Genomic DNA, 14357 nt, shown 5'->3' with positions numbered 1-14357 from the left:
CAACCATCTTCATTTTTGCTGATGTTGTTCATTTTTGCTGATGTTGATGATGCTTAGGAATTCTCCACTATATTTTGGCATAATATTATTTTTCGAATAAAAAAATCTATTATAAGGTGAATTTAGTAATCAAGTCAGGGTATTTGTGTACGAACTCCTGATTCATTTAGTTAATTATAATTATGATTTTTTGGGCAAAAAATTTTCTGAGAAAATTTAAAATTATTTTTGACGCTTTAATATTTTCTGCCGCGCCTGTGCACTATCCCTACAAACATGCGTCTTTCCTTCTATGTCGGTGAGCAATTTGAACTCCATATTTACAACTTGTATGTTAGATTATTACAAAGCTTTGGGTTTACTTGTGGAAATATTATGATGTGAGAAAACCAAAGATGGGAGGTGAATGATAGTGAGAAGAGGTTACGATAAAAAACGCAATATTATCTTAACTTTTGATATGATAGAGAATATGATTGAAGCTCTGCAATCATCATTTTTGGTAAATTATTTTGGAGAGATAAGGAGATGGATTGCAGGAGAAACAAACAGGATGAAAAAAGTTTAGATTGAAATTTTTGGCACGCCTCTACATGCATGGAATGAAGAACACTTTCTTATCATAGCGGTGGTATGGGAAACCGTTTTAAGAGTGGATAAAAGCTTGATTTAAAGAAGTTTCGACTCAGTCAAAATGACGATGGACACTACTTGGGTGCCAATAATCAATGACAGGATTTAAATGGATCTAAATGGAGAAAAGTTTGATATTTATGTGAAGAAAACATGGTTGGATAAAAAGGTCATAGTTGATTTGGGAATGGTTAATGAAGAAGTTAGAAATGATTTTGAATGGTCAAGAAATACAAAAGAACACACAAAACCACGAGTAAAAGAGTATGACGTGGAGGATGAAGAGAAGATTCCCAAAGAACCAATGAAATGTGGAGACAATAAATGATATCTAGCTAAATACTACTGCACAGAGAAGTGGAGACTCAGGAAGATGGAGAGAAGTTCTTAGACGTACAATACATGGAGAACTTAAACACCTCTGAAGATTCTTGGCCCATATATATTTTCAAGACAATATAGAAACACTAAAGAAGTGATTCAAGAAACCCAATTGGACTCGCAAGGAGGCACATGTTATGAAACAGATGGTGTGCGTGATAGAACAAGAAAATTGGCACAAGAAGAGAGAAGGATAACAAGTTGATCTCAACCCCTCTATCCACCTGGCTTCGTAGACACTATTAAAAAGACAGTGGCTCAATCTTAGCTTGAACGGGCAAGACCAAAGGGAAGAAAGATCCACATAAAAAGAATTAGCAACAAAGGAGAGAGAAAAGGGGACAAATTAGAAAAATATATGCAAGATAAAAATAAAATAAACAAAAAAATAGAACAAATTTAGCTATGATTTTTGCTGTGAATTTTGTTACTTGGGGAGTTTGCTGTAAAGAGTAGCCACGAATTTTATCGTAAATTGATTATTTGCGAAATTTCTTACAAAGGTGAGTGGTGATTTTTGTTGTAAATTTTGTTACCTGCAGAGTTTATTGCAAATATTAATTATGAATTTTGTTGCGGATGTATTATTTGTGAAGAATAAATGACTATTTGTATCCATAAAAGATGAAAACGTTGACATATGTACCCACATTAAATCGAAACTAAACTTGTACCCACGCAAGATGTCTTTCGTGTGACAAAAGTACCCTCACAGATGCCCTCCGTGTGACAGAGTACTTTAGGGTACTTTTGTCACACGGAGAAAGACATCTTGCGTGGGTACAAATTTAGTTTCGATCTAGTGTGGGTATATATGCCAGTATTTTCATTTTTTATGGGTACAAATGGTCATTTATTCTATTTATGCATGAAAGTTATTGCCACATGAACCTATGAATTTTGTTGCAAATTTGATACCGTGAAAAATTCGAAGTTAAATTTAAAATGAAATTCGACAAATAATCTAATTTATCATGAAATTATCTGCGAATTTTATAGGTTTTTCGCGATAAAATACGTAGATAAATTACCTGCAAATTTAAAAATTCGCAGCAATAGTTATCCATGAGCTCATATGCTGCAAATTGAATTTTGCAGTAAAAATCACAGCAAACAAAATTATTTGCTAATTTTGATAAAAATTTGCAGAAAAATTCGTAGCTAATCAACTATTTTTAGTAGTGACTTAAAGAATAAAAAAGATAGTCACAAAAGCAAAAAAACTAATTAGGAAAGAGTTACTAAAGAACGAAATAAATTATAGGCATGAGAATAAAAATGACCGTTATATAGAAGACAAAGTAACAAAAGCAATCAAGACTTAGAGGATTGGATCCCAACTTATGATGTATTGTAGTGATGAGAATGCAATTTTAGAACAATTTCGAGAACAATCATAAATGAAAAAAAAAGCTCTAGAGAAAGTCAGCATAAAACCAAGCTAAGGTTCAGAGGAAGAAAAAGAACTAGTTTTAGTCAGGTTGATGATACTAATTTATTGTAATGATCTTGTTTTCTTTGTGGTTGAATTTTGGAGAGTATAGAAGAGTGGGTTGTATAATGGTGTGTGTAAAAATTCTTAATTCATAGTAACAAAGAAAAGTGTCCAAACTTAGCGGACAGTATATTCGAGTGATAGTAATAGAAGAGTATGGTATGTTTTTTGGATGTTGTTAATGTAACAACTCTAATTCTTGTACTAACGCGAGTTTCTCTTAAAATAAAATTTTAAAGCGATTAGTTTTATTTTGACGAGCCAATTTTAAATTTTGAAGAAAAATAGATGGTAATATAATTTTATTATTATCTTCTTTATCTATTTTACTTGCTCTAATTATAATGAAGCCTAGATAATAATATTAATATTATTATCAAGTCCGACTTTTATCGATAAAACTAATTTTTGATATTTTTTGATGAGCTTAGAATCGCTAATACTTCGTCAAATATTTTTTAATTTCTAAGTTACTAATGTCATTTATATTAGAAACTTATATATATTTAACTTTATATATTATTATTTAAACTCATCATAAGTTTTTTAGTTAGCATCATGAGTTAACAATGCTCAACTATTTCTTTCTCTTGCCTGAGCCATTAAGATGCATTTACTTTGATTCATGATTCATCCACTAAAGTTTTTATTAGCATGGTTATATACATACATATATACATATAACACATGTCTCCTTCTTTTACTAACCAAAGCACTTCATCATGAGTTATTATCTAATAATGCTTCTATCCTTTGATTAATGCAATTTAATGTGACCGAATGAATTAAGAAAGAAAAAAGGGAAAAGAAAGAAGACACGACACATAAACCCCTTCCCTTTGACACATAACCCTTGCTCAATTTTGATATCACCCTCTAATCTTCTTTCTTCAACTCATAATCGAGATGAACTTTCAAAAACAGGAAAGAGAGACTGAGAGTAACCTTTGAGAGAACCGTAACCTTCACCGAACTTTCGATTTCGATTTTTTCCGATTCGTAATTCTAATAAAAGGTCTAATCCAATAAAAGTGTTTGTATCTTCTTTTTTTACGTGTTGGTGTTATTTTTGTCCGGTATAAGTCGATGGTGACATAACTCCCCTATCCTTTGAGATTAACTAACTGGAATTTTAGGAAGCACAGATAATTCTGGACATTTTTTTTTTCGACAACTCGATCAGAAAATTTTTCCAAAATTTTGAGTATTTCGATTTCATACGAAGGTATAATTTTAGTAAATTTTTACCGAATAAATGATATTTGATAAGTGAACTGATTTTTGGATTGAGTGTTATTGAAATTTGATTGCATTTCATGTAATTTTGTTAATAAATTGATATTTTAATGAGGTTGTGTTTCAGTCAGCTCGAAAATGGATAAAATTTCAAGTTAATATTTTGATAACAAATAAAACAGAATTTCGGTTTCATTGGTGGACAAGAAATTAGTTTTTAGAAATTTTATTTTGAAGGGTATAGTTTTATTTTTTATAAAAAGACTGAGGTTATGTTTATAATTATATTAAATTTTTAGGTATTTTGGACACTAAATAAAAAAACAGAGATAAAGTAGATATTTTATTTAAAATTAGGATTATTTTTATAAATATAAAAAAATACTTGAGGATTCAGATATAGTTTTGTAAAATGTTGAAGTTAGAAATAGAATACTAAAAAGTTTGTGAACTACAAAGGAATTAGTAAAAGTCTTAGAAATAAGATTTTATAAACTAAGTTTTAAAAGGAAAATGTAAATATTATTTTGAGTTTTTATTCAAAATTATTTTTTATATTAAAATAAATTATTTTTATTAAAGATAATTTATATTGTGGAATGATACAAAGGAAAAGATGAAGAACGAAAAGTAAAGTGGGGATGCCGACACACTGAGAATTGTTTTTCAGATATACACTTATTGATTTGGAAAGTCACACTGTATGCGGCCTAGCCGTACGATTTAAAGTCACACTGTATGTGGCCTAACCGTACGACTTATAAGCACACTGTATGCATCTGGAAAGGCATATCTGGGACTCATGTCCGGGTAATGTCGAGAGTGGGTAGGCAACCGACACATGAGCTCATGGCTTGCGTTAAGAATAGACATGCATCATTCTTGTTGTACATTCGCATTTTATGTGATACTATGAAATCATTTGTGATTGTCTTCTTAAGTTTCTCTTAAAATAAAATTTTAAAACGATTAGTTTTATTTTGACGAACCGATTTCGAATCCCGAAATAAAAATATAAAATAGATGATAATATAATTTTATTATTATCTTCTTTATTTATTTTACTTGCTCTAATTATAATGAAGCCTAAATAATAATATTAATATTATTATCAAGTCCGACTTTTTTCGATAAAACTAATTATTGGTATTTTTTGATGAGTTTAGAATTGCTAATACTTTGTCAAACATCTTTTAATTCCTAAATTACTAATGTGATTTATATTAATAACTCATATATATTTAATTTTATATAATATTATTATTATTATGGTATATTATTCGACCTTATATATTATTTATTTAACTCATCATCTGTCTTTAATTAGCATCATGATCTAATAATGTTCATTTTATTTTTCTCTTGGCCGAGCCATTAAGAGAATAGAAGAAAGAAAAAGTATAAACAGATCCATGTACTTTAATTCATGATTCATCCTAGGATTGTGACCGAATGAATTAAGAAAGAGAAAAGGGAAAAGAAAGAAGACATGACACATAAACCCCTCCCCTTTGACACATAACTCTTGCTCAATTTTGATATCATCTTCTAATCTTCTTTCTTCAACTCATAACCGAGATGAACTTTCAAAAACAGGAGAGAGAGACCGAGAGTAACCTTTGAGAGAACCGTAACCTCCACCGAATTTTTTATTTTGATTTTTTGCGATGCGTAACTCTAATAAAAAGTTTAATTCGATAAAAGTGTTCGTATTCTTTTTTTCTACGTGTTAGCATTACTTTTATTCTATGTAAGTCGACGATGACGTAGCTCTCCTACTCCTTGAGATTGACCAACTGAAATTTTAGGAGGTACCGATAATTCTGAACATTTTTTTTTCGATAACTTGGTCAAAATTTTTTTTCAAAATTTCGAGTATTTCGATTTTGTACGAAGGTAGAATTTTGATAAATTTTTACCGATTAAATGATATTTAATAAGTGAACTGATATTTAAATTGAGTGTTATTGAATTTGATTGTATTTCATGTAATTTTGTTGATAAATTGATATTTTGATTAGGTTGTGTTTCAGTCAGTTCGAAAATAGATAAAATTTTAAGTTAATATTTTGATAACAAATAAAACAGAATTTTGGTTTCATTGGAGGACAAAAAATTAGTTTTTGAAAATTTTATTTTGAAGAGTGTGGTTTTATTTCTTATAAAAAGACCGAAATTATGTTTATAATTATATCAAGTTTTCGGAGGTAAAATAGATATTTTATTTAAAATTAAGATTATTTTTATAAATATAAAAAAACAAGCGAGGATTCAGATATAACTTTGTAAAATGTTGAAGTTAGAAATAGAATATTAAAAAGTTTGTGAACGAGAAAGAAATTAGTAAAAGTTTTAGAAATAAGGTTTTATAAACTAAATTTTAAAAGAAAAATGTAAATATTATTTTGAGTTTTTATTCAAAATTACTCTTTATATTAAAATAAATTATTTTTATTAAAGATAATTTATATTGTGAAATGATAGAAAGGAAAAGAAGAAGAACGAAAGTATAGGAAAGAAAGATAATTAAAGAGATCTTTGCTGCAGGAGAGCAGGGGACAAAGATAAAGAAAAAGTTTTAAAAGACTGTCTGCCACAAGAGAGCAAATGTGGTATTGTTGAGCCTTAGGGCCAAATGTAAAGTGGGGACGCCCACAGCCCCACACGCTGAGAACTATTTTCCAGATGTACGCTTATTGATTTGGAAAGTAACACTATATGCGGCCTAGCTGTACGACTTATAAGCACACTGTATGTATCTGGAAAGTCATATCTGGGACTCGTGCCCGGATAATGTCGGGAGTGGGTAGGCAACCGACACATGAGCTCATAGCCTGCGTTAGGAATAGACATGCATCATCCTTGTTGTACATTTACTTTTTATGTGATACTATAAAATCATTTGTGATTGTCTTCTTGTGTTTGTGCATTCCTTAGTAGTAGTGTTCTGAATTGTTGTGACTCTTATATATATCTGGCTGTGAATTAGTTGAACTGTAATAATCCTGACTAAACTAACTATCCCCAACCCTACTAAGAACCCTCCAGTTCTTACCCCTTCTTTTCTTTCCCATTAGATGTGTTCGAGATTTCCTCCTCTGACGACAGTTGATGCTGGAGAGCTGAATATGAGACCTTTTGGGAGTTTTTGCGATAGCCTAGTTTTTGTGTTTAGTCTCTCACTTTTGGTTAGACTCATTGAGAGAGTAAAATGTATATAATTGACTAGGCTAGTTTTCGGGCGCCAACTTAGGGACTTCTTATATGGACCAGGACCAACCAGATGTGAAGGGTTGTATGCTAACTTAAAACTCGTATGACAATACATGTATATATATGTAAATAGTATGTATGATGTATATTATTTCTGTCTCTGATATTTGTATTATTTTATTGTACTTACTGAATTATATATTTTAAATTTTTAAAAATTTGATTCGCGTGCTAATACGATTATAGGCTTAATAATAAATATTTAATTAGTTATTAGATGAATAAGTTGATGACACTTAATTTTTAGTATGATCATGACGTACTAAAAATTGGAAGGTTAACGTTAATATGTTTGAGAGAGTTTAGTGTTTGATATTTGGTTGTCTTCTCTTAGCTAAGCCATTTAGATAGTGTTGTTTTAAAAAACTATTATCCAAGTTTTAGCTTTAATATTGGGAGTTACTATATTTTGCCTGTGATTCAAGTTGGAAATAGATTTTTATGGTATTTTGTATGTATTTGTTGCTTATTTTTCTCGAAGTAAAATGGAGAGTCTTGAATCAATTATAAAAAAAATTAGAAAAAAAGTAAAACAAAATAAATATTATATTGTTTAAATTAAAAAAAAAAAATATAGGCGCAAAAACTATATTTTACATTTTTTTATTAATTTAAAATTATGATATCATGCTCTAATAATTATATTGAAATAGATTACTGAAATATTAATCATCTTTATACTCATAGCTAATACATCAGATCTTATCTAACAATCACATTTTTTTAAAAATAAAAAATATACATCGTTATTACAGAAGCACATTTTATGCAACTATGCAAGAAAGGGATACATGTTAAATTTTTATTGAAATATAGGGTCAACTTTATGCATGAAAACGATCTTATGTAAAAATATATCTACGTACCATTCTCAGCTTTATTTTCAGAGCATTTTCTTTTTACGACTTCAATATAAATCACAGTTTTTCAATGGTATCAAATTATTACAAGGGTATTCTAATATAAGCACAAATATTTATTGGATGTGTAACATTTATATAAATTATTAGATTTTATTAGATGAAAATTAAAGGCTAATATAAAATAAGAGTATTGATGGACTCTAATAAATATCGAATATCTTAATATATAAATAAATATTTTAAATGATAATACTTTAATACACAATACTTTAAATGGCAACAAAATCTTTTATTCTTAAATAATTAAATAAAAAATTTATAAATACAAAAATATGAATATTCTTTATTCAATATAATTATTTATTATGTAAAATTTTTTTATAATATTAAAAAATTATATTAAAATAAAATTTTAAACGATAACATAAAAATATAAGATAAATAAAATTTTATTTTATATTACTTGACAAATAATTAAATTATTATATTTAAAATTTATTAACTAACTAATTTTGTTAAATATATTATTATATAATATACCAATAAGTTATAACTCAAACACAGTCTCTCTGTACGTAATTAAAAATATAAAACATAAAAAATTATTATGTAAAATTAATTACTATGAAAATTATTTTATAATATTAAAAAATTATATTAAAATAATATTGTAAACTACAACATTAAAATATAAAATAATCATATTTTATTTTAGGGTAAAGTATATTTTTTGTCCCTGAAGTTTGACAAAAGTTTCAAAAATACCCCTAAGTTTTATTTTGTTTCAATTTTGTCCCAAAATTTTTTTATTTGCATCAAATATACCCTGACAACTAATTTTTCAAAAAATTTAAGACCAAGTCAACAATAATTTCATAAGAACAATCCTCAATACAAGCAAATCAAGCATAATTTTCATGCATTATTGTTAGATTTGTCTTAAATTTTTTTGAAAATTTAGTCGTTGAGGGTATATTTGATGCAAATCGAAAACTTTTGGGACAAAATTGAAACAAAATAAAACTTAGGGGTATTTTTGAAACTTTTGCCAAACTTTAGGAACAAAAAGTATACCTTACCCTTTATTTTATATTACTTGATAAATAATTATATTATTATATTCAATACTTATTAACTTGTAAGGTCCCACATCGATTGGGGAGGGGAACGAAATATACCTTATAAGGGTGTGAATACATCTCCCTAACATGACGCGTTTTGACGAGTGAGTGTGGGGGGACTTCAACTATCATCCCTATTGTCAAAGACAAAACTGTGAGGCCGGTTTGGACTATTACATAACTAACTATTTTTGTTAAAAATATTATTATACAATATAATTTTTTTATTAAATATTTGTCAAAATATAGTTTATTTAAAATATTATATATAATACATGAAAATATTTTTTTAATTTTTTTAAGAAAAACTGAATAAATAATATATATCAACTACGTATATGTATTATATGTGTGTATATAATAGTGATTGATATAAGATTGGTATATATTCTTTTATTCTTTAGACTTTCTAATATATATGCTACCTCATGACTCTCTCCTCTAATCTTTCTTATTCATATTTATTTTGTATGGTAATATTAAGTAGATAATAATTTAATTTTTTTAAATTTAACATTTATAGTTTTATATATATAATATTTAAAAGTATATATTTATAATAAAATATTTTTTATTTTTATTATTTCCAAGTATTTTTTATTATTTTAGTAAAGTTTTTTATTCTCTAACTCTACCATGCTTTTATATAAACCTAGTCGATTTATATGTTTTTTATTTAATTATTTAAAAAGAAAAGATTTTGTTGTCATTTAAAGTATTGTGTATTAAAGTATTATTATTTAAAATATTTATTTATGTATTAGGATATTTTGTATTTATTAGAGTCCATTAATACTCTTTTTCTATACTAGCCTTTAATTTTTATTTAATAAAATCTAATAATCTATATAAATATGACATATCTAATAAACACATAATTGTTGTGCTCATTTTAGACATACCCACAATTCACTATCATGCATAAAAATAAACTAGTGTTCTCAATAAATTATAAAGCATACACACCTTATATCTTGTATAAAATACAAGATATAATTTTATTGATAAAACACACTTAGTTTATAGCCATGCCACTTAAAAGGCAATCACACACTTCTTCCTGCATAGTGATACAGGGAACTTATTCATATCATGCACACCACACCACACTACTCAAATAGAAATGAATATTTGTTGCCATGATGGGATCCACTTATATCCTCTTAATTGCTGCAATTGGTGTCCCATAGAACCTTAAAAATAAAAGTTCATAAAACAATTGTGTTAGATATTGGTTGAAGTTAAAAAAATTATAGGTCGAAAAAAACGAACTCTTCAAAATTTGAGTTGAATGATTGTTACCATGTTACCCAAACTTATTAGAGTAAAACTTTCCTGTAGCAAAAAGAAATATGTAACTGCATCATTTTATTTATTTTCTCAAAATAAAATAAAAAACTTACCAGCCATCCTTATTAATTTGTCCATTGCTCCTTGATTAGACTACTAGTTTTGCAAGGCTAACTGGTAAGTGGTAACAAATGCATTGAAAATAAGCTTCCCTTAGCAAGTAACAAATTTCCTGCAAGAATTTATATACAAGAGCTAGTTAACTCAAGTTACATTAATTATACCATTCTTTAATTTATTAAATTCTCACAAAGGACAAGAATTGGATAATAAAATAGCAATATCAAAAATTAATATAACCGAATATGGAGGGAGCAAATCAAATGAAATTCCAAACAAAAACTTTTTCCATTGTTTTGGTGCATTGCGTAACATGAAAAGTAAAAGATGATGCAAATTTAGCAGATAGATAGAGGAACTAACCTACATGTTAAATTATAATTATACTAATTAACTCATAAATGCTGCGTGGATCGTTTCTCAAATTGTTGACTGACTGCAGCATTTAGATTATCTATCGAGCAACTCACTCCATCTATCTCCACCATCTCTAATTCAGGTGCTTCCACGTCACCATGTGGGAAAGTTTTCATGATCTTGCATTGAGTGATCTCAATGTACAAGTATGCTTGGAATTTCAGAGTTGACTTTCCCGTGAAAAAGCTTCCAAGTTTTGGGGATTCACTTAGAGACAGATTCCAGAGGTCTGAGAATGTGAGCTCACGTGGCTCGTCTGCCTCTGCTAATACTACTGTTTTCAATGACTCACATTTGGAAATCTGCATATTCCCCAATTTATGCAAGCTTTTGGCAGTTGAGAATGTGAACATGTACTCCAATCTGTTGCATTTAGTAACCTCGACATCCTTCAGAGATGGAAAATTCAAAGTTGATGAGTTTTCGGTGAAAAGACTTTCAAGTTTTGGCAATTCACTAAGAGTCAGATATGCCAAGTCTGAGAATGTGAGATCTTCTTGTGATTTGTCCCCTTTTTGTGTTGCCAAAACTACTGTTTCCAACGACTCACATTTGGAAATCTCCATCTTAAACAAATGTTGCAAGTTTTTGGCAGTTGAGAATGTGAACAAATACTCCAATCTGTTGCATTCAGTAACCTCGACTTCCTTCAGAGATGGAAAATTCAAAGTTGAGTTTCCTTTGTAGAAGCTCTCAAGTTTTGGTATCTGGCTAAGAGATAGTTTCTCAAGCTTTTCGAATTTGATGACATCATGATCATCATCATGTGGTTGATAATCCACCATTAAACTTTCGAGTGCTTCACAGTTGGATATGCACAACTCTTTAAGTTGAACAAGACATTTGGCGGTTGAAGAAGTGAACAAATACTTCAAAGATGCACAACCCTCAAGTTTCAGCGATGTGAGATTAGAGAAGGTTACCCAGGTGTGCTCTAAGCCAATAGATTCAAGCTTATGCAGATTCCTCAGTTCCAATTCTTTAATAAGCAGCTGTGAATGAATAATCTCAGGCTTTTTTGAGGGGAATATCTCTTTGAAAACACTGTCGACCACCACAAGCATTTGAATATTGGGAAGTGGCACCTTCTTTGGAAAGAAATTAAAATCAGAGGCGGCATCTGAGTCATGAATATCATTAAAGCCCTGCATTCTCAGATATTTTATGTTTTCGGAGTCCAAATAAAGCATCATCACACCTTCCATGTCTATTGACACTCGCTCTAAGTCTAAGTGAGGGGTAACAACCTGCTCCATCGGATTCAAAGTTAATAAGAAGGACAACACATGGCCATCATGACATGTCAACATTTGAATTTCTGCAAAATGCGTACAGTATTCCAAATAAAATGAAATAAATGAAGCACGCAGAAGCTTGTAAGTTAAACGTGTTAAAAATCTACTTTTCTTGATGAAGAAGAAAACATCAATTGTTTTGGAAAAAAATGTGATTTTACTCGATCAATATAGCCTTTTGTTATAAATAAAAAAAGATTTCAAATGACAATTGAATTTAAAAATATTTTAAATAAAAAAGATCAATTTGTTCAACAGTAAATAACAAATTTAATAAAGACTTTGGCACTTTCTTTTTAGTTATGAAAAGGTATTATTGTGATAAAGTCTATTACAAAATAGTTGAATGTTTTTTTAAATAAAATATTAATTCACTATTTTCAGTTTCTTTGTTTGAATTTTATAGATACTCTTAATTCAATCCTAAACTCAAAATAAGAATAAATTCTTTTGAGTTCATTGCCAAACTAGAATTTATTGCAGATAATTTCAAAAATATTATTTGACATTATACTTGAAACATACAAATAAATTCTTTTTAAATTGACTCTTAGATATGCATACAAGCTATTACCACATATACAAGCAAGAGATCAAAAATGGCAAAAGCAGCTCGTATTTTCTAATGGTGGGTAGCTTCTCATATTAGACACATGCATTTAGCTCATTATGAATGATTTAAAAGACTTGGATTGGTGCGCGAGAGATATATTAAATTTTTAACAAACTAAATAAGAATGAGGTGCTTATTGTGATAAATAAAATGTAGTTTCCTCAAAAGTACATATTCTACGGAGAAATAAGCATATCATATATAAACCTAACAAGATTAGAAAGTTACGAATATTTTTAAGGCAGGAGTTTTCGTACCTTTGCAGTGGAATCTGTTGCAAATTTACAATGAGAAATATCCAACTCTCTTAACTCCGGCAAATTTAGAATTTGCATTCCAGCATAAATGTATGTAAGATTTGGCAAATTGTGCAGAGTCAATGAAGTTAGCTTAGGAAACATAGCAAGCTCCTTATTTGTTTCTTTATTGTCTGCTTCATCTTTTGTAACAATTTCAACCAATTCCTCACAATTTTTTACATCTATCTTTTTCATGTTAGACATGGGCAATGATGCTGGGAACAAGCTTGTGAGGCTTTTACATCCATTCACAACCACTTCCTTCAGACATGAAAAGCTGAGACTACTTCCTTTAGGATCCTTGTTCCAAATATGGCTTAGAGTTGGCAGATGCTCCAAAGTCAATTTCTTCAAAGGAATATCTATTAATGTATCTTTGACTTCAAATATGGTCTCAACAGAAGAATTGCATCCCCGCACCTCCAACTCTTGTAATTGACTGAGGAAGGGAAGTAAATGAGAAGGTAGTATTGCGGTTGTAAAGAATTCATCACACCCTTCCACCACCAGACTTTCCCAATTGAAACCAACGGAAAAGGCCCCAGCTGGGATATGCACTTTATCAAGCCATATATCTTTCAGCGCCGGGTGATGTCCAAAAACAACATCTTTCTGAGTTTTGTCATGTCAGGAAAATAGATATAATAAAAAAGATTAATTAGAACTTTAAACATTTCAAATTTTTTATAAAAAAAATAACAATAATGGTGAATATAATTAATTACAGAAAAAATAATAAATAGAATCTGATCTTTTTAATTGGAAAGATCATTATCAAATTTTAATGGGTAACATATAAATTCCTTTGCCAATAGTTTAAAATTGGTATAAAAAAAAAAAAAATCTATGTATCACTTATTTATAAAGGTTTAGATAAATAGATATGGTTAGCATAATTCATTTTCTAATTATTTATTTGTCACTTACCACTATATTCAAATTAAATATTTTATAAATAGATATTTGAAATTTTATATTTACCCACATTGATCATTTTGTCAAAATTATTTTAACCAATTATATTTCTTTTGGCCCGACCATAAAACAGCTAACGAAAAAATAATATATTGCCAATTTTCATTTTATTTCTAAAATTTATATCAATATATAATAAAAGGATATATGATCAATTTCTTAACTGGTGAATTTTGTACTAAGATCTTAGCATGTTTAACCTAATTTTAAGAGACATTTATAGCCACTTATGTTAATTTATATTATAAAAAAGCAGTACGAACATATATATAAAAAAATAGTTGTAAATTCGTAATAGAATAAATCAAATGCAATATTAAAAACATATAAAAATTTATCTTCGTCG

The 14357-nt window shown here is 28.6% G+C and overlaps 1 protein-coding gene across 4 annotated transcripts in view; it reads right to left on the bottom strand.

Moving 5' to 3' along the window:
- Window positions 1-9947: 9947 nt before the first annotated feature.
- Window positions 9948-14357, bottom strand: part of LOC107473399 (uncharacterized) — a 60645-nt gene continuing 56235 nt past the window's right edge. For 2 of the 4 annotated variants that reach the window (XM_052257080.1, XM_052257081.1), the window contains exon 12: window positions 10786-11756. In XM_052257080.1, the coding sequence (XP_052113040.1) occupies window positions 10808-11756 (949 nt within the window). In that variant the 3' untranslated portion in view covers window positions 10786-10807. Of the gene's footprint in view, window positions 10196-10785; window positions 11757-14357 lie in introns of those variants that run through there. The other 2 variants (XM_052257082.1, XR_008005841.1) reach the window with 2 other exon arrangements.

Source organism: Arachis duranensis, chromosome 2 (assembly GCF_000817695.3).
Source record: "Arachis duranensis cultivar V14167 chromosome 2, aradu.V14167.gnm2.J7QH, whole genome shotgun sequence".
Taxonomy (NCBI): Eukaryota; Viridiplantae; Streptophyta; class Magnoliopsida; order Fabales; family Fabaceae; genus Arachis; species Arachis duranensis.
This window is presented reverse-complemented; position numbering and strand designations above follow the sequence as displayed.